At 51.1% G+C, this 23,938-nt stretch overlaps 2 protein-coding genes across 2 annotated transcripts; both read left to right on the forward strand.

Moving 5' to 3' along the window:
- Positions 1 to 661: 661 nt before the first annotated feature.
- On the forward strand, positions 662 to 9,359 carry LOC127340364 (uncharacterized). Its single transcript, XM_071827662.1, has 5 exons — positions 662 to 1,348; positions 1,517 to 1,643; positions 1,723 to 1,986; positions 2,065 to 2,614; positions 9,257 to 9,359. The coding sequence occupies exons 3-5, from the start codon at positions 1,809 to 1,811 to the stop codon at positions 9,357 to 9,359; spliced, it is 831 nt and encodes a 276-aa protein (XP_071683763.1). The 5' UTR covers positions 662 to 1,348; positions 1,517 to 1,643; positions 1,723 to 1,808.
- Positions 9,360 to 19,838: 10,479 nt separating this feature from the next.
- LOC139838268 (CASP-like protein 4D1) lies at positions 19,839 to 20,582 on the forward strand. The gene is made up of 3 exons (XM_071827663.1): positions 19,839 to 20,014; positions 20,140 to 20,278; positions 20,382 to 20,582. Exons 1-3 carry the CDS (start codon positions 19,848 to 19,850, stop codon positions 20,580 to 20,582), a joined length of 507 nt encoding a protein of 168 aa, XP_071683764.1. The 5' UTR covers positions 19,839 to 19,847.
- The last annotated feature ends 3,356 nt before the right edge of the window (positions 20,583 to 23,938 follow it).

A 23,938-nucleotide genomic window follows, 5' to 3' on the forward strand; every position in this document is an offset into this window, starting at 1 on the left:
CGGGCCGCGTCTACCCCCCAACCGACCGCCACGAATCCGCGAGGTACTGGTCTGGGGGTTTCTTCTATCTGAAGGACGCCTCCGACCCCGCGAGCGACAAGAAGCTACCACCTTTCAAGAACTGCCCCGCCACCGAGCTTCCGTCATGGTCGCACTGCCCCCACTTCTCCGACTCGCCTCAGCTGACCCGCGCTGTCAGGCGGATCTGCAAGCTTACGGAGGAGGGGCTGACGGGAAAAGACCTAACCCTCTCCTGGTTCACGAAGCGGATCCAGCCGCTGCAACATCGGGACCGCCTGATGTTCGAATACACCGGGCGCGACGATCCGATGCGCACCACCAAGAATAATCTCTCCGCCGACGCTATCGACAAGAGGATCCGGGTCCTCATCAAAATCCCACGTGAACTTCACGTTCACGTATGCAACAAAGACATCCACACGGAGGGATCTGGAACTGCGGTACGTCGTCTTGACTTTGGTTTATCACTTTTCTTCAAACTTTTGGCTAAGTGTAACTTTGAACTAGCTCGAGGCGCTTGAGGAAAATCAACTCGGAACTCTCCTCCGAGTCCCATCCACCGGCCACACGGATCCGGAAGCCACGTCGGAGGCGGAAGCTCCTGAAGCTCCACGTCCCGCGAAGAGGAAGAAGCCAGCCCCTTCCAGCCCTCACGCGAAACGCCCCCGCGAAACGCTCAGCATCGCGGCTACCCGGAAAGCTGAGGCGGAAAAGAAACGCCTCGCGCTGATTAATACCAGCAACAAGGGACAGCCTGCCATCCAGCACTTTTTCAAGCCTTCCGGGTAAGCGTCTTCTTCCGAGACCTAAGTTCTGGTTTAACACTCGCTCTTATATTTGTATGTTTTCCTGAAGTTCCGGAAGCCAGCCTCCCAAGGCCCCAAGGGTCCTTAAGAAGAAGGCCAAACCATCTCCGGCTTCCTTCCCTATCACTCCTGAGGTGGAAGTTCCGCCTAAAGCTTCGTCTGCCAGCAAGCCGGATCCGAAGGACATCATTGACCTTGATGACCTTCCGGAAGACCCTACCCACCATGGCGACTCCGCCCAGGGGACCACTCCTCCACCAGATCAACCAAGTTCCGCTTTCGCGGGACCTACTGAAGAAGAGCAAGAGCAAAAGGTCAAGCTCCTCCAAGTTACCAATGCGACCCGAGTCAGCCTCGAGCCAACTCCATCCCTCCAAAAACTTTCCCTCGCCGAGCGTCACGCGGAAGTTTCCGCCATGCTGAACAAGGTATGGGGGAAGCCGGAAGAGGAGGTGGGTTATCTCGCGGAACTGGAGGACAGCCTGAAGGAATTTTTCGCCAAGCACAAGGAAGTGCGGCAGGTAATACTAGCCCCCAAGCATTGGGTGATATAGTTCCGTGTAACATGTATTAGCCGATGCTTTCTCCAAATGTACTGTTAGGCGGAAATTTGAAATTTGTATCCAAGTCTGAAATCTTCGCCAGCCCCCCAGATTTTAATATCCGACTAACTCTCTGCTGCTTCTCAGTCCACGAGGAAACTGCACGAAGATTTGCGCATTCACGTGCTGGAGCAAATCAAGGAGATCGAGGGACTGCGCGAACACGAGGAAAATAGCCGAAAGGCTATCTAGCTGCTTGAGACCCGACTTCAAGGTACGAGATCCGGATCTGTACCTTTTTTTTTGTGCTGACAGTTGATCAGGGTGCATAACATGTTCAATTCTGCTTTCAGAAGAAACTGCCAAGCATTCCTCGCTTGATGAACTAGCCGCCAAGGTCAAGGTGCTTGAAGCGGAGAACGAGTCCCTCAGAAATTTCATGAAAGAATCTTCAAGCAAAGAGACTGAGGCGAGGAAAGAGCTCTCCGAGAAGCATGCCCGTGAGAAGGCGGAACTGATCGACAAGCTGGAGAAAAGCCAAGGCCGCGTGATCTCCATAATTGCCAAGAACAAAGTCCTAGAAGCGGAGGCGGAAGCCATTGACAAGCTTATCTTTCGTAAGCATTTTTTCCGCGTCGTTGCTCCGACCACCTTGCATGTTTTCTCTGACGGAACTGAACCTCTCTCTTTCACAGCAAGCCTCGGCTTTGAGTGGACAAAGGACTCAAACCTGACGAGGACGGAGGCGTACGATGAAGCGCGGATCTCAATTGATGCGCTGTTTGGAGCCTGTCGCGGAATCGCCACGGCTCTGTCGCTGAAGAAGGCCAAAACCACAGTCATCGACACGATGACCAAACTCATGCGACAGGTGCCGGAGTTCATCAAGGACTGGCAGAAATCTTCAGCATGTGGAGCCGCCTCCTTAGTCTTGGCCACCTGCAAGGCTTTCTTCCCCTCACTCAACCTGGCGCAAGTTGCACGCGGAGCCCCCGAGAGTTCCGACATGAGCGCCCTCCTCGCGGAAACTGAAGGCTATGAAGAGCTGTTTGTCAGGCGAGTGGATCACTCGTTCTGGTACAAGCAGCACAATCTGCCCGAAGGTTTTTCCGATGCAGAAGAGGAAGCAGGCGAACCAGAGTATTATGGGGAAGGATCCGGGTCCAGCATCGAGCACTCCGGAGAAAACTCTGGAGACGACTCAGAAGCCGGATCTGGCGGCAGTGACGACGGCTCCAGCTACCAGCAATCTGAAGAGGAGGACTCCGAGTAGAGTTCCTGTTTGAAACAATGAAACAAGTTGTATCATTTTGGCCCCAGCGAGGGTTTGTAATAAGATTTTAAATTCTTAAGTATCTAGGAACCAAACGATTATGCATGGGGCGGAAACACTTATCCTGCTATCCGTTAAGTATTATGTGCATGTTTCGTTTTATGTCGGAAAGCAAGTGCTGACTTCGTTATTTTCCGGCTTGCCCGCTTGACCTTCCACGAGCCGGAAAACCTTAGCCGGAAACGCTCGCGCCGGCGACGAAGCCCAATGGCAGTCCGTCCATAACCGCGGAAACAAGCCCCCAGGCATAGGTGCCGGAAATCGCTACTAGGAATCCACGAGTTCGCAACAGATAACAACTTAATCAGAAAACTTAAGCTTACGTCCTAAAGGACGATTTTGAAAACCACAACTTTCATACACGCCTAGGCGGAAATATCCAGCTCTGCGGTTTTAGTCGGAAAAACATACACGGTCTAAAATGAACAAGTAAAGGAGGTAAAAGACTCAAAGAGTGAACCATAAGCTTTATTTCATTGATCATGTATAACTATTACAGAGTTTAGAACTCGGAAAATATATGCTAAGTGTAGAAAGGACGTAGCTGTGCGATATTCCAAGGGCGATCTGTTTCATCGTAGATGTCATCCGGATCCTCACGCTTGCGTTTCCGGTGCCAGTTAGCAGGTCTATCCCTTAGCTCGCGGAAATCAACAAGGTAGTACGACCCGTTATGAAGCACTTTGCTAACGACGAAGGGTCCTTCCCATGGAGATTGCAGCTTATGGTCTTTCACCTGTCGAAGGCGGAGGACCAGGTCTCCTGCCATAAAGGAGCGTTTCCGAACTCGACGACTGTGATAGCGTCGTAGCTTCTGCTGGTACATGGCGGAACGCTGGTCAGCTAAATTCCGAGCTTCCTCGATCAGGTCCACAGATAGCTGTCTGGCCTCGTCAGCTGTTTCTTCATTGTAGGCGGAAACTCGCGGTGAGTCGTGGATGATGTCGGAGGGAAGCACGGCTTCGGATCCGTATACCAGAAAAAATGGGGTAAACCCTGTTGATCTGTTAGGGGTGGTTCGTAAACTCCACAAAACAGCTTCCAACTCGTCAGCCCAAGCTCCGGCTGCTCGTCGCAGCGGTTCTTCAAGGCGCGGCTTAATTCCTGATAATATGAGACCGTTGGCCCTTTCAACCTGACCGTTAGATTGTGGATGAGCCACAGATGCAAGGTCCAGTCGGATCCCCATTGTGTCACAATAATCCCTTAACTCTCCTTGAGCGAAGTTTGTGCCATTATCTGTGATTATGCTGTGTGGGATGCCGAATCTCATCATGAGGCTGCAGACGAATTTTAATGCCGTAGCACCGTCGGCTTTTCTCACTGGCTTGGCCTCGATCCATTTGCTGAACTTGTCAACAGCGACCAGGAGGTACTCAAAACCGCCAGGAGATGATCTTTTTAACTTACCAACCATATCGAGCCCCCAGACCGCAAACGGCCAGGTGATAGGTATGGTCTTCAGCTCTTGGGCTGGAGCGTTTGGTTGAGTAGCGTAGTACTGACAACCGCGGCAGGTCTTGACTATTTTATCAGCGTCTTCTTTAGCTGTAAGCCAATAGAAACCTAACCGAAAAGCTTTTGCAACAAGTGATCTGGGAGCGGCATGATGCCCGCAATCCCCTGCGTGGATTTCTCTAAGGATTTCAATGCCATCTTGATTGGAGACGCATTTAAGAAATACCCCTGCTGCACTTCGTTTGTAGAGCTGTCCATCAACTATTGTGTAGGTTCTTGCTCGTCTGACGATCTGTCGTGCGAGGACCTCGTCCTCTGGCAACTTCTGATCGATGAGGTAGTCCAGGAAAGGCTGTGTCCAAGCCGGAATGATAGCCATCACTTCCCTAGCCGGAGACACTGCCACCTCTGGGTTTTCCGGGTTAGCGCCCTTAACTGAGGGTATCCGAAGATGCTCCAGGAAAATGCCAGGCGGAATTTGCCTTCTGCCGGATCCGAGCTTGGATAGCATGTCTGCCGCTGTATTATCGTCTCTTCTGACGTACTTGACTTCGTATCCGAGGAAGCACTTGGCGATCTCATCAACTTCGTCTCTGTAAGCCGCCATGACGGAATTTCTGGCGTTCCAGGTTCCGGCTACTTGTTGTGCCACCAGGTCGGAATCTCCACAGCATATGATGTGCTTGATCCCAATTTCCTTAGCGATGCACAGACCGTGTAGTAGGGCCTCGTATTCCGCCATGTTGTTTGTAGCTTCGAAGTGGATCTGCAGAACGTACTGCAGTTCTTCTCCGGTAGGGGACTTCAGGGTGACTCCGGCTCCTGAGCCTTGATGCTGCTTGGATCCATCGAAGTGCATGACCCATGTTTCTGGTTCCGGCTCCAGACTTGCATCCGGAGCTTCTGTCCAATCTGCAACGAAATCTGCAACCTGGGATTTTACCGCAGTCCGTGGCATGTACGCGATGTCGAAGGCGGATAATTCGATGCCCCATTTAGCCGTACGTCCTGTTGCGTCAGCGTTGTTGAGGATTGTTGACAGCGGAGCCTTGCTCACGACTGTTACTGGATGCTCTTGGAAGTAGTGCCTCAGCTTCCGGCTGCCCAGGAACACTCCATAGGCAAGCTTCTGAAAATGAGGGTATCTTTGCTTTGACTCCGTCAGCACCTCGCTTATGTAGTAGACAGGTCTCTGGACGTCATATTCATGACCTTCTTCCTTTCGCTCCACCACAATGACGAGGCTGACGACCTTGTTGGTAGCTGCCAGATAAAGGAGCATTGGCTCTGACTCTACTGGAGCTGCCAAGATAGGCGGGGAGGTGAGTATTTCCTTCAACCCTCGAAGAGCTGCATCTGCTGCGTCGTCCCAGACAAATTTGTCTGTTTTCTTCAGCAGCTTGTACAGAGGTAGTGCCTTCTCGCCAAGACGGCTAACAAACCTACTGATTGCTGCGACACCACCAGTTAGTCGTTGCACATCTTTGAGACAAGTTGGCCTTTTGATACACAGGATTGCCTTGATCTTTTCCGGGTTAACCTCAATGCCTCTGTGAGAGACTATGAAGCCAAGGAGTTTTCCGGCTGGCACGCCAAAAACGCACTTCAGCGGATTCAACATCATCTTGTACCTGCGGAGGTTGTCGAAGGTTTCTGTGAGGTCGCTGATCAAGTCGGATCCTTTCCGGGTCATGACCGCGATGTCGTCGACGTAAGCGTGCACGTTCCGGCCAATTTGGTCCTTCAGGCACCGCTGCATCGTACGTTGGTAAGTAGCACCTGCATTTTTCAAACCAAAAGGCATAGTAACATAGCAGTAAGTACCAAACGGGGTAATGAATGAAGTCGCCTTTTGGTCGGATTCCTTCATCCGGATCTGATGATACCCGGAATACGCATCAAGAAAACACAGAAGTTCCGCCCCCGCCGTCGAATCAATGACTTGGTCAATGCGCGGCAGGGGGAACGGATCCTTCGGGCAATGCTTGTTCAAGCCAGAGTAATCGATGCACATTCTTAGTATTTCAGTGTCTTTTTTGGGTACAAGGACGGGATTCGCGACCCAATCGGTGTGGATAACTTCTATTACAAAACCTGCTTCCAGTAACTTTGCTAGTTCCATTCCTATGGCGCGGCGCTTCTTGTCTCCAAAGCGTCGCATAGCTTGCTTCACCGGTTTGGCTCCCGGATTTATGTTGAGGTAGTGCTCGGCGAGTTCCCTAGGTACTCCGGACATGTCAGAAGGCTTCCATGCGAAGATATCCATGTTAGCGCGGAGGAACTCGACGAGCGCGCTTTCCTATTTGGGGTCCATGTTGGCTCCGACCGAAACCTGCTTGGAAGAGTCACCTGGGATGAGGTCGTGCTTCTTGGTTCCTATCGCGGCCGTAAAGGAGGTTTTTTGCTCGGAGATCTGCTTCTTGGTGGTCTGCATCGCATTCGGATCCTGTTGATCGCCAAAACCCACCGGCGGGCAGCGGCCTGTCAACACCGTAGAGCCGGGAAGAGCCTAGAGCTGCGGCTGGCTGAGACCCCTCCGAGCGACGGCCCGCAATGCTCTTCTGGTCACACGCGGCGATGCGAAGTGCAAGGGCGTGCCACCTGACCTATACCTGGTCAGGAAGGTGATGGGGATGCCTCGCTTAGTTCCTGCGTGGCATACACGTAAACATTAAATACGAGCCTCGATCGGCTCTCAGGTTATCCTGTGAATCGGCTCAAAGAGCCGATCCACCCATGATCCGTACGGGGTGCACGAATACTTGGTGATCCTGCTTGATCAAGATAAAGCTAATGAGATCTACGACGATTTAGGGTTTTCACCGCATAATCGGATCATCCTACTCCAGGTTGGGCCTCGCGGCCACGCACGGTGCTCATAAGCCGATCCTAAACAAGGCCAAAGAACCAACAATGATGTTGATCCGCGGAACATCCTGTTTAGGACTTGCGAACGCCACCCTACGTGCCACTGGATCCTCCCCCCCTTTGTAAGGCCTAACTATTGCAGATATTAAACTAATCCTTGCAGAGCAAGGAGCAATCGTAACGGATCAGATCTACTAAACGATGAACAAGCAGGGTGCCGCCCCCACGCCTGAGATAGGCGTGGGGACGGCTAGATATGCAAGGGTTGCACTACGTAAGCATGTTTATACGAAGAACAATGCTAACCCTAACACATCTATGATAACTACGTTGCCCGCCATCAAAGACGCTTCAGTACGGGCAACGCATGAACAACGTGGGGCTTGTGCTGCCTAGATCGCAAGATGCGATCTAGGCAGCATGTCGCTACTCCGATTGAAACCCTCGAGACGAAGGAGTTGGCGATGCGCCGAGATTGGTTTGTTTTTTGGGGTGAACGTTGTGTTGTTGTTTATTCCATAAACCCTAGATACATATTTATAGTCCAAATGGACTTTCTAACGTGGGAATATCCCACCGTGCACGATACAAACTCTAACTTTTGATCTAAGATATAATCTACTATAATTAAAGATACACGGGCAATCTAGCCCAAATTCTCCGCGCAAGGCCGTTTCAGAGATCTTCCACGTGTAGTCTTCCAAGCCCATCTCTCTTACGGCCCACCTCTGGATTTGTCCAAAATCTGGTGATAACACATGCCCCCCTGGTTTTGGAAATAATTTTTCCAAAATCATTATATTTTCCTTTCGAAGGGTCATGTCGTGGCAGAACAGAGCCATTTGCAGCCTCCGTCATCATTATGCCCTGTCTTTTCAGCTTCTCTGCAAAATTTGACAGCTCTGACATTACCCCTTCGGAAACTGTGATGGCAGTAATTCCCACCAGGTTTCTCATTATTTAACCGTGCCGACTGAATAGTCATCTTTATCCCCTTCCTCTGTTCCAGCCATCGGCACTCCAAAAAAAAAACCCTTCTGCGCACCATGTCCTCTTCTTCCTCTGCCTCGTCGGGACTTTCCTTCGAGTCCTCTTCTCCCGAGCCGATGCCAGTACCGAGCCCACAAGAAGTCCATGCGGCCAACATCCGCCGCGCCATTGAGGCCGGGGAGGAGTCAGACCATGACTTCTCCATCTGGTCCGAGGACGACCAATCCTCGACGGACGGGGAGAGCGACCTCCGCTTCCTCGCCAACGGGGAATCGGAAGAGGAGAGCGATAACGATCGCTTCTCCTGGGATGACTTTACCTCCTCCGAGGTGAAGGAAGAGGAAGAGAAAGAGGAGGACGACGACGACAGCCTCTCCGACGAGCCGCCGGCCAAGCGCCATTGCCCCTGGCCAGGGAATCTCAGTGATTATGATAGCGACGACGACGACGACGACGTGGAGGACGAGGACAACGAAGGTCCTGCCGGCGGCCACTACAGCAGCGACGACGAGCTCGCCGGGAGCAGCGCCGACAGCGCTGACGATGGTGACGACGAGGGCAGTGACGGCCCGTAGAATAGGTCCTCTAGAATAGGATCAGCAACAGTAGACGGGGCAATGTATCCCCTTAGCACTCCCTTTTGAGAGCAATCAGCTCTTCTATGTAAGAAATCTGGTTTATCAATGAAGAACTTGTCCCCAATTTGAGTTTGCCGATTTCTTCGGAGTTTAATTGAGCCGATTCCCTCTTCTGCTGACCCTGCCGATCGTCACTTAGCCAATGCCCAACGAGCCGATGACAACGCACCAGTATCTCAATGCCCCACCCCTTTGAGCTCTGGCGGACAACTATGCAAATCGTCGTTCTCACGAGAGCCCCAGAATTGCTGCCGAAAACGACTTGATCCTGAAGTCGATACCACTGGGTTTTCAGCCTGATGAAATCTCAATCGGCTTCTCGAGAACGGCAAACTCTGCGCCATTAGTTGCCCCCCGAGCCTTTATCAAGGCGAGCATATCAGTGGACTGACCAAATGTGTCGCCATCGGTTTCCAAGCCATGATGCGGAACCAGCCGATTTCAGCAAAATCGGCTCTCCAGAGCAGAGAACCTTCAGGGTGAGCTGCCCCCCGAGCTTCTTCAGTCCACCTTCGCGCCTTGCAGGTCAGATCGGCTCCTCCCCTGTGGTGGATTTGATGCAACCCATCCTTAACCTGATCTGCACACTGCTCGTAAAAGGAAACCAGAGGTTCTTGAAGAGAAAATCGAAGTTATCAAGCCACTCAATCGAGGAGCTCTTCCATTAGAGTCTCTTTTCGTGACTCACTTCCTGCTCCGTTGACCCTTTCTGCTCATAACAGCTGTACCTCTTGAGTCGATGGCCACGTATCTGCATCGGCTAAACTTTTGTGTTGTTTTTTTTTTATTTGGCCGATTTTTCTTAATATTTTCCTTAATCGGCCCCCCAATGTTCCACTGCACGCATGACTGCACGTGTTACCTGCACATGTTCCTCTGACTATATGCCCCCCGAGCCGAATCTGCCAAATGACTGCAGATATCGGCTTTCTTGGTAAGTCAGGGCACTGCACTTGCACGTCGGCTTCGCAAAGATTCATGCTGACTTTCATCTGCCGACGTGGCCGCTGCCCAGTAGATCGTTGTTGACCACAAACAGAATATGTGCAGAAGACAATTTTGGCCGATTGTTGGAATCGGCCTCCACATTGCTTGTTCGATGAAGGTTTTGTAATGTCCCTCCATAAATTTTTTGGGGCCGATCACAAGGATCAGCCTCGCACGGTTTGCTCATTGGTTTAATCTTGCTACTCAGTTAGGCTGGATAAAACCAACCCAACCTCTGACTTGATGCGCCTGCTGTCGTCCACCTTGAGTGCATCGTATAATCGTGGAGCACTAAGCTCTGTCGGCAAGACAAGCACCATGTTTGTGCCAGCCGATGTTTCACCATCGGCTTTCTTTTGCTTGGGACGCCACTCCATTCTCCGTGGACGACCCTCTTCATCCAGGGCTCGCTGAACTTTCGCAGCCAGATCAGGCCGTGCCTTCCTTAGCGTATGCAGGTATAACCTTTCGGCTTCCTCCAGGCCGCGCAATCGCTGAACCCTGCGTTTCTGTGAACGGCTGAGTCCGTCAGGGCACCACCTTGGACGGTGGTACCTGTCTTCTTCTTCTTCTAGTCCCTCGTCTTCGGAATCTTCAATATCTGCCCAACGAGGTGACTCAGCACGTTTGCTTGGTGGTGGGAGAGGCCCTAAGCGCTCAAACACAGACACGTTGGCTGCCTCCTTCTTCTTCTTGTTGCATTCTGGGCAATTGCCGATTGTGGGCAATCAGCTCATTCCTGAATCCCAGCAATGTCTGAAGAAAGGGCAGTCCCAGTGTCTGGCGTTGTCATCTTGCTCCCTTGATTTGTCTGTGGCACGGCGCTCGTGCTCCTCCTCATAGCGATCCTGCCGACGATGTCTTCTGGCTTCTTTAGCCAGACGATCTCCTTCATCATCATAATTGGACCGTCGGCGTTGGTCATACTGACTCACATATTTGTTGAGGAGGTGATCAGAGAGAGGTCGTTGATATCTTATGTTCTTCACTTCTCCCTCTGTGACGTAGCGCTTGCCATCATGATGGAGCCGATCGCGTGGAGCGGCCTCCTCTGTATCCTTGCTATGAGAGCAGCTGCCCTCATCTCCATCTTTGCCAGAGTGGTTCCCAGGTCCTACCATGTTGATGTTGAACGTGGGACCTGGCTGGCAGCCCTCGGGGTAGATGACTTCTACCATGTTAACGGCGGGGAAGGGCTGGGTGTCTACCTTCATGGCATACTGGTTGAAAATTAAGCGCCCCTTCTCTATCGCCGCTTGGATGTGCTGACGCCACACCCTGCAGTCGTTGGTGGCATGGGAAAGCGAGTTGTGGAATTTGCAGTACGGCTTTCCGTTTAGCTCTTGCGCCGTGGGGAACTTGAGACCTTCAGGAATCGTCAACTGTTTCTCCTTGAGCAGGAGGTCGAAGATTTGTTCAGTCTTGGTCACGTCAAAATCAAATCCCCTGGGCGGCCCTGGTGGCTTTACCCATTTGCAGGACACGGGGGTTCCTCCTCGAGTCCACTCAGCCACTGCTACTTCTTGGTCTCCCGCAGGCACTTCACCTTCCTCTGTATCGACCATGACTACTGCACGCTTGAACTTGTCTTGGTACAGGTCTGGGTGGCGCTGTTCATATGCTGATAGTTTCGAACCATGTGCGCCGCCGAGGGATAATCTGCTTGGGAGGCCATGTCCTTGAGCTGTGTTGCAAGGCCAGCTACGCCAACTCGACTGCTTCCTTTTCAGTTATACGAACCGAATAACATCGGTTCCTAAGATTCCTGAAGCGCTGGATGTACTCTGTCACCGTTTCTCCGCGCTTCTGCCGTAGTTGTGCTAGATCGGCAATGCTAGACTCGGAAGCTTCTGAATGATATTGCATATGGAACTGTTCTTCCAATTGCTTCCAAGACTGGATGGAGTTTGCTGGCAAAGAGGTATACCATCCAAAAGCCGATCTGTGAGGGACCGTGAAAAGAGCATCACACGTAGCTGATCCGACACCGAAGCCGGTCCTAGTTGCGCCAAATATCGGCCGATGTGCTCGATGGAGCTGGAGCCATCTGATCCACTGAATTTGGAGAAGTCAGGGAGCCGATATTTAGGTGGCAGCGGGATCATCTCGTACTCGTCGGGGTACGGCTTGGAATAGCCGATTGCCCTCCTTTTCGGCACAATGCCGAACTGGTCTCTCGCATGGTACCGATCTGATCCGCCGTGCTGGCTGCAGAGATGCACTCTGAAGATTCGCCGGGTGGCGTACTTAGCCAGCCAGGTTTGCTTTTCCAGCTACGAGCCAACCGCAGAGCTGGGCTCTGGAGTTTCGTCGGGGTGGCGTACTTAGTTAGCCACGTCTGCTTCTCAAGCTCTGTTGCTGACGTTCCTCCTGTTTGCGCCGGAGTCCCTGACGTTGTGGCCTGGTTTGAGAGTGCCCAGTTGCCACAATCTGGCACATACGTGCACGCGTATCCTTGAGGGATCTCCTTAGGCGCCTCAGCCAAGAACTGGTGGTCACTAGGGTCACCACCGATCTTGTAGACGACGAATGCCGGTGTAGCCGGCACTTCAGGTGGTGCTGCCAACGCATATGGCAGCGGTGGACGGGACTGGAGTGGCAACTCTCCTTGGTGCGTCCCGAGAGCTGGTCCTGACGGCGAGTACTGGCGGCTCATGATCTCCTGGATCACGCGCAGAGCGAGACGCTCCAACACGTTGACCAAGTTTTCAGCAGTGGCGGTGTAGCGAGTGAGCCACCAAGTAGTTGATCTCCCGCCGAAGGGCCCCGGTGCGTTCCTCCGACGGGGCGAGAGATCTATCCCATCGAGTGCACCTTGTGGTGAGAATCCCTTCCATCCGATGCCATGGGTACGGGTTCTTCGAAAAGAGCCGATGAGGTCGGCTTCGAGGGTGGCCTTGATCTCGTCATGTTTCTTCTTGAGCTCAGCAGGCAACTCCTCGTAGGTGACTGGCGTGCCGTCCGTCGCCATCTCAGATGTAGATGGCGATGTGGTTGATGTAGATGATGGTCCCACCGGGCGTGCTAGCATGTGTTGATCGCCAAAACCCACCGGCGGGCAGCGGCCTGTCAACACCGTAGAGCCGGGAAGAGCCTAGAGCTGCGGCTGGCTGAGACCCCTCCGAGCGACGGCCCGCAATGCTCTTCTGGTCACACACGGCGATGCGAAGTGCAAGGGCGTGCCACCTGACCTATACCTGGTCAGGAAGGTGATGGGGATGCCTCGCTTAGTTCCTGCGTGGCATACACGTAAACATTAAATACGAGCCTCGATCGGCTCTCAGGTTATCCTGTGAATCGGCTCAAAGAGCCGATCCACCCATGATCCGTACGGGGTGCACGAATACTTGGTGATCCTGCTTGATCAAGATAAAGCTAATGAGATCTACGATGATTTAGGGTTTTCACCGCATAATCGGATCATCCTACTCCAGATTGGGCCTCGCGGCCACGCACGGTGCTCATAAGCCGATCCTAAACAAGGCCAAAGAACCAACAATGATGTTGATCCGCGGAACATCCTGTTTAGGACTTGCGAACGCCACCCTACGTGCCACTGGATCCTCCCCCCCTTTGTAAGGCCTAACTATTGCAGATATTAAACTAATCCTTGCAGAGCAAGGAGCAATCGTAACGGATCAGATCTACTAAACGATGAACAAGCAGGGTGCCGCCCCCACGCCTGAGATAGGCGTGGGGACGGCTAGATATGCAAGGGTTGCACTACGTAAGCATGTTTATACGAAGAACAATGCTAACCCTAACACATCTATGATAACTATGTTGCCCGCCATCAAAGACGCTTCAGTACGGGCAACGCATGAACAACGTGGGGCTTGTGCTGCCTAGATCGCAAGATGCGATCTAGGCAGCATGTCGCTTACCTGATTGAAACCCTCGAGACGAAGGAGTTGGCGATGCGCCGAGATTGGTTTGTTTTTTGGGGTGAACGTTGTGTTGTTGTTTATTCCATAAACCCTAGATACATATTTATAGTCCAGCGGACTTTCTAACGTGGGAATATCCCACCGTGCACGATACAAACTCTAACTTTTGATCTAAGATATAATCTACTATAATTAAAGATACACGGGCAATCTAGCCCAAATTCTCCGCGCAAGGCCGTTTCAGAGATCTTCCACGTGTAGTCTTCCAAGCCCATCTCTCTTACGGCCCACCTCTGGATTTGTCCAAAATCTGGTGATAACAGATCCACCGCGGCTCTGTAGCCTTTCAGCTCTTCTCCAGATATCACAGACTCTGCGAAGGCGGCTTCGCCTAACTCGCACTCATGAGCCTTTTTGTAGTCTCCGGACACGGTAATCATACCTTTGGGACCCGGAATCTTGAGCTTGTTGTAGATGTAGCACGCTCTTGCGTGGAACTTGTGGTAGGTGGGCCTGCCGAAGATGACGTGGTAGGAGCTCTTGAAGGGCACAACTTCAAACGTGATCTTCTCTTCGCGGAAATTATGAACATCGCCGAAAGCCACGGGAAGTGTGATGCTGCCGAGGGAGTTTGCCTTCTTACCCGGAACCACGCCATGAAACTCAGTGGTGCTGTGTTTGAGCTGTTCCTTGGTGAGGTTCATCCGCTCTAGAGTCTCCAGGTACATGATGTTCAAGCTGGCTCCGCCATCCATGAGGCACTTGGAGAAGTCATACCCGTCTATGCGGGGACTTACAACCAAAGCGTAGCATTCCTTTGGCACAATTGCGGGATGATCCTTCCGATCAAATGTGCACGGAATTTCCGACCACCTGACGTACTGCGGCACAGCCGGAACTATGGCGTTCAGGATCCGGGTAGCTGACTTGGAGGCGCGTACTGTTGGGGTTCCGAGGAAAGTGTGGTAAGCCCCCACGCTCTTTTTGTCGAATGGATTGGATTTACCTGCGGCTCCTGCCTTGGGATCCGGCGAGTTATCATCCTCATCCATCGCCTCGGAACTATCGTCCTCCTTGTCTTTGTTCTTGCCCTTGCCACCTTTTCCGCGAGGGCGGTGCTTCCGGGCGCGCTTGTATCCGGCCTCCGGGTCGTTCTTTAGATCATTGACCCACTTGCAGTTGCGGTTAGTATGAGTGGACTTCCCTGTAACCGGATCCAGATGGGCCAGGCAGGGCATGTCTCTGTACTCCTCATAAGTTTGCGGGGCGCGGGATCCGGCGGCAGTGACCTCGGAGGTATGCTGCTGACCCCTGCCGGCTCCGCCTCCGCGTCCGCGTCCTCTTCCGCCTCCTGGACCTCCGCGTTGAAATGCCATGGCGACCATCTCGGATCCGCCACTCTTCTGGTCATCAGGGTTCTTGCGCTTATGGCTGCTGCTGCCGCCATTGTCGCGGTTCTTCTTTTGTTGATGCAGGGGGATTGCTGTGGCTGCGAGGTCACCGCCTGCGTCGTCATCGGCGGCAGTGTGGTCGCTGGCGATGGTGATCATGTCGTCCAACGTTAGTTGATTTGCATTGACCATGCAAGTTAGCTTGTGTCGCAGCAATCCTCCTCGCTGCAAGCCCCCAATGAAGGCGTGCATTGCTGTGCGGTTGTCAACGTTCTCGCACTCGTTTCTGCATGCCAACCATCGGGTGAGGAAATTCCTCGATGTTTCGCCCTTCTTCTGGATGCACGCCTGCAGGTCGCTTGTTGTGGCAGGTCTTTTGTAGGTGCCCCTGAAGTGTTTCTCGAAAGCGTTCTTCAGGTCGAACCAGCAAAAGATGGAGTTCTTCTCGAGGTCGCTGAGCCAGATCCGGGCTGGACCTACAAGGTACAACTGGAGCATGCGGCAGGCGATGTTAGGGGTTCCTCCGGCGAAGGTTACCGCATTGTAGTAATCCTCGATCCAGGTATCCGGCCTTTCGGTGCCATCATAATGCTTCAGATTTCCGGGTAGCTTGAGGTTCATCCTTGGCTTTGGTTCCTCTCGAATCATCCTGCCAAAGCACTTCGGACCAATGTAATCGGTTCTGTACTCGTTAAGGCGGTCCCGTGCGTCGCGCGAGCCGTGGCGAGGAGACTTTGAGCGCGAGCGAGATCTCCGGCCATTGCCTCCGCCTCCACCTCCGCCGCCACCGCTAGGTGGTGGTGAGGGAGACCTGCGAGGTGGGCGGTCTGACTTCTTGCTTCCGCCATCTGAATCTCCTCGGCTTTCCTGGTGCTGGCTCCGGCTCCTGTGGCTGCCTTCGCTTTGGCGCTGGCTGCCCTGGTTGTTCCGGCGAGGCTCCGGGTCACGGCTCCGACGAGGCTCTGGGTCCCGGCTCCTGCGAGGTTCTGGGTCGCGGTTCCGGCGAGGCTCTGGACCGCGGTTTTCATTCCGACTCCTCCTGGGCTCGGGCTCATGAACATTGTTCTGATTCCGGCGAGGTTCCGGCGAGCGCTCCCTGTTTCTGTTTCTTGGCAGCACGTTGTCGCGGATAACAAGCGCACCATGCCCTATTGGCCTGGTGTTTCCGGCTGGACTACGGCGGCGAGGGGGTCGCGGGTGACCGTTGGGTGGAGGTGAGGGGTTGCGGTATTTGTCTCTTCCGGAGTACATCGCGTCCTTTCCCTTCCTTGGATCCGACGGAGGCGTTTGTGACGGAACGGGGATCGGATTTGGGTGCTCCCTGGCCCTTCTTCTGCGCTCCGAGGATCCGGTGTGCGATTCATCGTCCTTCTGCGCGGTAGATACACAGTTATCCGGATTGGATTCCAACCTGCGCGAAGTATCTGCCTTGCTCTGCTGCTGCATTGCTGAAGCGACAAGTGTGCGGAGATAGTTGATGTCAACTTCTTCGTCCTTCTTCTTCAGCAATTCCGCTGCTTTCTGCATGTTGTCCTTTGGAGTTTCCAGCGGTTGGTGATCTGCGGGCGTGTTGAAGGGTATCCTGCGAGGCGGAATTGCTTCTCTAACAATTCGATCGGCCTCCGCCTGCGCATAGGACATCTTTACCTCCCACTCAGCCCTCATGCTCTTGACTTGCTCGAGCGTGGCAGCGATCTCGCGGTCCTGTCTGTCGAAGTTTTCTTCCCAGGCTGCATGATCTGCCCTTCCTATCCTTAACGCAGCTTCGGTATCGGCGAGCCTCTTGGCTGTGGCCAGCATTTCCTTTCTGGCGGTCTCTAGGGCCTCCAGATCTGCGGCGTCGCCCGGGGTTATAGGTGTGTTAAGAATTGCTCGCGCGGCCACCTCCTCTGCTGACAGGATTTCCTCCGAGGGAGAATCCCTTTGGGGTCGCACCCGAGACATTGGAGATCCTTCATGGGATGGTTGGGGGTCAGATTGGCTGACTTGGTCTCCAGATCCAGTTTGTCCCAGCGCTGCTACCGTTGCGAGAACCTGCTTAGGCTGGGCGGAATCGACCTCAGGCTGATCACTGTAACCGTATTCCCTTATCTTGCGAACGAAATCATCAGACTCCATGGAGGGGGCATCTCCCGAAATTGGGCTCAGGTTGCCCAGAATCGACTCTTCAACCGGAGTCTCGCTCTCTCCGACAAGCTCAGCCTGATCCGGATCCGCGTTGTGCTCTGGTGCCTCTACCTGCTCAGGACCAGCTCCGACTTCTTGAGGGGCGGTTCCGGCGGTGTGGGCCAAGAAGTGTACGAAGTGGCACCTCTGCTTTTCTAACACCTGGGAGATCCAGGCGGATCTGCATTGGTCTTCCACCTTTGTTTCCTGCTCAGGGGCGGATTGGGTGGGCTTTGAAATTTCCAGATCCAAGGCGGAATCTTCCTTGGGAAGCTCCTGCATCTCAGATCGGATCTTCGCGACAGCGTCCAGCTCAACGGCGGTCGCGTCTGCGTTACTTACCAGTGGGTTTCCGTCGGAATCGACGGTTTCCCCGATGAAGATGTGAATGCCGCCAATTGGGACGATGGAGAGCTTGACGGGGTTTGTCCTAGCCGGAATCCAGCACTCATCTGGAGGGACGATCGGCAGATTTCCGGCGTAAAGGACGCGCCCCACAGCGATGGTGTCGTCGTAGCTTCCCATGGCGGAACCCTCCCGGTTCCGGCCTCCAGACGCCACAGGCCCCACGGTGGGCGCCAACTGTCGTTGCCTAATCGACGGTACCCCGGAGGAGGGATCCTCATGAGGGGGAGAAGAAGTAGGGGCCATAGGGCGGAGTGCTCTCGGGACGGTGGTACGCGAGTTACCCAGCTTCGGAACACCTGCACGATGACAGGGCCTACTGCTGCTTGTCTGGAATTATCTGGGCGCTTTCGCGATGTTACAATGAGTTGTTCTCTTTCCTCTAGGGCTCCTGGGATCCGGCTTATAAAGGCGCACGGATCTAGGGTTTACATGGAGAGTCCTAGCCGGTTTACAGATAGCCTAGCTACGGTACAATATCTTGCCGTGCACGCCACGGATCCGCCTTCCATACTCGTCGTCCTGGATCCGGGTCCCTCATGGGCCTCCATGGATCCGGGTCACTCCTACGTCGGTACGGATCCGGCCTGCTGATCCTGGGCTGGACTTCTTCCTGCATGATCAACAGCAACTGGGCCGCCCGATGGGCCACATGCCTCATCACCGTCTGTGGGCCACCCGGGCTTGCCGGATCTAGGCACTGTCGATGGTACACCCATGAAGTATACCCACAACAACTACAAATCCTTTTATTTAGCAAATAAATTTTACATAGAAATGATGATATTGCTACATATAGGCGCGGTATAAGTGTATAATCCGAAATAATGAGAAAAATAGCTAATGCAACTTAGAATTCGGAGAAAATAAAATCACATACACCTTCTACAATGGGATGGATGGAGTACTATATATGAAGTATAATGTGTTTATATAATGGGATGGAGGCAGTACTATTAAGTCTCTGCCACATTATACGGTAGGACACAGGGAGTACTATATAGATATTTTCTTCACACGAACAAATTTACAACTGCAATATATTTGCATATGTAACCGTGGCAATGCACAGTCATTCAACTAGTGATATAACAGATGTGTTGTTAGGTTGCAAAATCACTAAAGGAGGCCTAGTGAGTGGACATGAGATCAAGGTTGTTGGTCTAGCACAAAAACTGGTAGTCAATCGTGTCAAAGTTCTTATAGCAATACCATGTTTATCTTAAACTTGCTTGAAGGATTTTTTTTTCCTCCAAGGAAGTATTAGTGGGAAACATGAGACAACGGTTCAAGAACTCAAATATGCATGGTGGGAATCAGAAAACTACAACCCACCTTGGAGAGCAAACACAGCAGCCATGGCAAAACAAAAAAACATGATTCATACACATCAAGCAAGACCTAAGTATGATAAATTAAAAACCAAAGCATATGAGTTGTCATGATATAACCAGTGAATGGAAAGGTGGTGAAATTAGTGAGCGGACATCCATGGAAGCTACGCACTTCCATCACTTGCAGAATAACACTGTGGGGTACCTGAAACAAAGCCATGAGGGGTGAGTCCGAAGACTCAGCAAAAGATGAGAACATTAATATAGACCATCTCTCAACAAATGAACGTTATATGCTTGGAATAGCATGTGCATGCATGAAGAAATTATGCAAACGAATAAGAAAGTGACTAGACTCTGAACTTCTGCCGGCAAGCTAAAGAGGAGCGCTGTCTCACACTAACTCCTTTCTATCTCACTAAGTGGGAGGATCATAGCATCCGGTTGGAATTAAACTCGCAAAGCAAGAACCGCTCCTTGAATTGAGAGGATTTACTCGTGATGGAATTTTTCTCCAGAAGATCCCAGGAGGCTAGGACTATCTTCCGGACGGTCTTCCCTAGGTTTTTCGCCTCTAGTCAAGCCAGAGCCAGAGCAGACCATCTCTGTACGTTCGCCTCAGCTTTGATCTCCAATTAATCATCTATCATTTTCGCTGTCCTACATGCCTTGGCTTGGACCGAGCTAACACCGGCCTTCAAATAATCTAATTATTTTTGTCACGGGTTACGACCATGTCCAATTGTCCAGCGTTCCAATATCCAGACAAGTACATACATCCGTACACGGCCGGGCGCACGGCTCTTCTTGGACGATCAAAGCAAGAAATTAGCTGTAGTGCGACGAGATCAGCACGCGCGTACGAGTGACTTTGCATCGGCATACTGCACCCTGCAGGCCACGACCAAGGCCTTCATATATATCCCTTCCGAGGAGTAGAACCAAATCAGATCACCACTGTCGATTGCAGCAGCTCGCTCGATCTACCACAACTCATTGCGCTGAACTGCTGATTTCGAGAATGGCCTCCTCGCGTCGTGCCCTGCCCGTGGCGACCCTAGCCCTCCGGATCCTCTCGCTTCTCTTCCTCATCGCCTCCATCGTCATCATCGCAACCGCGAAGGTCCGGGCCGACGACACCTTCTTCGACGAGCCCGACACCACCTTCAAGAATGTCTATGCCTACCGGTACATACAAAAGATCAGCCACCAAACTCAATGAGCTTCTCTTCGTGCGACCGATCGATCGAATACACCCAGTCCCATGAAATCATTGAAAGTTATAGATTATATCTCTGTTGACCAATGATCAGGTTCGTGCTGGCCGTGGGAGTCATCGGCTGCGCGTACAGTCTGCTGGCCATCTCCTTCGTGGCGATCAACCTCGCCGGGAGGAAGAAGATGATCGGGGGCACCGAGGGCGGCACCGTGCTCCTCATCTGCGCCGACGTTGTGAGTATCAGTAGTCCTACTAGTATTACACATTTACACGTCGACCCCATGTATATGTACACTGATTTTTTACTCCGGCATGTGGATGAATGAATATTTGAAGGTATGCGCGGTGCTGCTCGCCGCTGGAGGGGCGGCGGGCCTGGGTCTCACGGTGGAGGCCCAGCGGCTATTCGGGGAGTTCTTGGACTCAAGCTTCAAGACATTCTTCAACCGGGCTGACATCTCCTCCGTCGCGCTGTTGCTGGCAAGCCTTTGCGTCGTGGCCATCGTCATGCTCTCCGCCTACTCGCTCACCAAGTAGCTAGCGATAATCCGCTAACAAAAAAGTAGCTAGCGATAATGCTCTGAGTTTTTTTTTTCTTCGTGTTTGACCTGGATGACGAAATTAAGGGTTCTTAGTATTGAAATAAAAAATAAAACCCGTGCCATCATTTGTATTTCTTGGGTCTTGAAGATAAATGTGTGTATAATTGCCGTCAGATTGGGTACATAAGGCTGCTCATAGTGGATAGTAAGTTAGTCTAGTAACATATATCATGTTACTAGTAGTGGGTAGTAACTTAGATGTGGTTTCATGCAAATGTGTCATTAATTATGTTGTAGACTCATATTGCTTTGGGATGTGTGATGTCATGGTAACATAGCTACTCCCTCCGTCCTAGAGTGTTAGTCACAATCTCATTTTCAGGTTGTCCTGCTAATGAAGCAAATAAGGCACAATTTGCATTAATTACTGTTAATTAGCACATGCAAACCGCACCATTCTCTCCTCCACATGCATCCCACACCTTCCTCTCCCCTTCCACACTTAATGCTACGGTTGGCATGCATGGAGTGTGAACATGATTCATGCATGGCCGCATGAATGAGCCGAACATGCTCGAGCTTTCTCCGATGCGGATGCCGCCGGTGCTAGACATGCCGCCGCCGCCAAAAGAGATACCGCCGCCGCCGTTGAAGATGTTGAAGCCAACGTAGTTTGACCGTGCATCTCCGTCGCTCCCAGTCCGGCTCGGCGAACTTGCCCAATTGGACGGCCCCGCCTGTTCTGCTGCAGGAGGAGGTCGATTTGGGCGGGACAGGCCTACACGGCGAGTTGGTGCAGGACGAGGAGGTCGAGTGGCCTCTGCCATGGGCTGGGACACCGGCTCCCTGGTTGCCGACCCAATGGAGAAGGAGGGCAGAGTACCACGGCCGGCAAGACCAAGGGGAGGAAGACGAGAGGAGGTGGGCGACGAGCATGCTTGGAAGGCAACACGTGAGAGGCCACGGAGGCCGAGAGGAGGTGGGCGGCGTGATTCATCGCCGGGCTGCTCAGAAGCCATGGGAACGACAAGGTGGGTGCCGATATGCTGGTTTGGTTCGTCTCCCGATCTCCATCCATATATATCTGGGATTGTTGGCGCTCGAGAGATCCGAAATTTGGAAAGAAATTGGAGGATCGGCGCCAGATTTCGGAAAGAATTTTCCCCGCGCAAGATTAGAGGAAATGAGATTAATTTTTGGGTTGAAGAAGGAAAGCAGGGCGCGGCTGAAGTTTCGCACGTCAATCTCGCGGGAGTTTTGGAGGCTGCAGCTTCGCCATGCAGAAATCTCGCGGCTGCAGTTTCGCACGTCCACCATGCATGCAGTAATTACGGAATGTTTTTATTGGCTGTAGGGATACGAAGCATCACAGTCCGGTTCAATTAGGCACAATTTCAGCCCCAATCAAATTAAGCCTTGGGCCAAGATATTAGAGAATTGTGACTAACACTCTAGGACGGAGGGAGTAGTTACCACCTCACTCTCTTTCTTCATTTATTAGCATGCCATGTCATGGCATGCTAATAAATGAAGAAAGAGAGTGAGGTGGTAACTAGCTATGTTACCATAAGACTGCTCATAGTGGGAGTAACATAGCTAGTAACATCACACAACCCAATGTATTTTGGTGACATGGCATAGCAATGAATGAAGAAAGAGAGTGAGGTAGTAACTAGCTATGTTACCATAACATCACACACTCCAAGATAAGATGAGTCTACAACATAATAAATGACACAATGCATGACACCACATATAAGTTTCTACCCACTATGAAGGTAGTAACTTAGACTAGTAACATATGCCATGTTACTAGTCTAAGTTACTACCCACTATGACTAGCCTAACATCACACAACTGAAGGCAAGATGAGTCTACAACATAATAAATGATACAATGTATGACACCACATATAGTAAGTTACTACCCACTATGAAGGTAGTAACCTAGACTAGTAACATGACATATGTTACTAGTCTAAGTTACTCCCCACTATGACCAGCCTGAGACTGCTCATAGTGGGAGTAACATAGGTAGTAACATCACATATCCCAAAACATTTTGGTGACATGGCATGACAATAAATGAAGAAAGAGAGTGAGGTGGTAACTAGCTATGTTATCATAACATCACACTTCTCAAGACAAGATGAGTCTACAATCTAATACAAATAGAACATGCATGATACTACATATATGTAACTACCCACTATGAAGGTAGTAACATAGGGTAGTACATGCACCATGTTACTACTTTATGTTACTCCCCACTATGAATCTGAGCAGTCTAATAACTAGTGGGTTGCGCTACATTTTTTTAGGAGAAGCCATTTCACATCTAGGTGTGTTGGGCTACTTTCTTTTTTACGCCTTCTCCAATGCTTATCTCTTAGCGCGATATCATAAGCAAAGTGATGACGTGACACCCTAATTAATGATGAAAGAGAGTTGATGTATCTTAGCTAAGATACAAAACTTGCACGCAGCCATAGGCAAAATACATTTATAAGCCGATCACAGGCATGCATGAGCCTAAAGTCATTAAATTTAGATATTACACTAAGAAACAATGCATTATGATAGTTATTTCTTAACTTGCATAGTTACCTATGATAACGTGCTAAGAAACGATGCATTGTGAAAGGCGTTAGGGGGAACTCTGCTCTGGGATTTTAATAATTGCCAACAATAATTACATCGTTTAAAAGTATGCAAAGAATAAATCTAGGGGGTCATCAATCTAGTTACACCCCTATTCCCACAAATTTCTGCTCATTACTTAGCATACGTTCTGCTTCCCAAATGCAATAGTTTAAAAATTGTGGCAAGATTTTCTAGCATTGTTATTTTTTCTCCAAATTTGTTGAACTTTATGAGCCAAAAAAAAGAAAAATGACCAAGCAAATTAGCAAGAACGAAAACTGAATGAGGTTGTATGCATCAGTTGATGCACATAACATACCGAGGCTTCGCTTTCCTTTTTGAAAATAAGATGATAACTCAATTTAAGGACACACGACTTGTTGTCACTTTGCACTCTAGAAACCCCTATTCGGATATTTTTTTATAAATTGTACATTGTAAATAAATTGCCATGATATTTAATGACAAGAAAAATAGACACATACACATATAAACATACTATATGTACATTTCTGCACAAATTATATCACAAATGAATCTGCTTTTGTGTTTTTGTTATGTTTATAAGAAAATCAGTTCAATAGACAATCATAATTTGAAATATATATAACCAAGAATTTCATATTTGCAATGATAGGTAAAATACTACATGTTGCTAAATAAAATAAGCATATCAGTTAATTGTATGTTGTGGATAAATATAATTTAG

This window comes from Lolium perenne, chromosome 3 (genome assembly GCF_019359855.2).
Source record: "Lolium perenne isolate Kyuss_39 chromosome 3, Kyuss_2.0, whole genome shotgun sequence".
In the NCBI taxonomy this organism is placed as follows: Eukaryota; Viridiplantae; Streptophyta; class Magnoliopsida; order Poales; family Poaceae; genus Lolium; species Lolium perenne.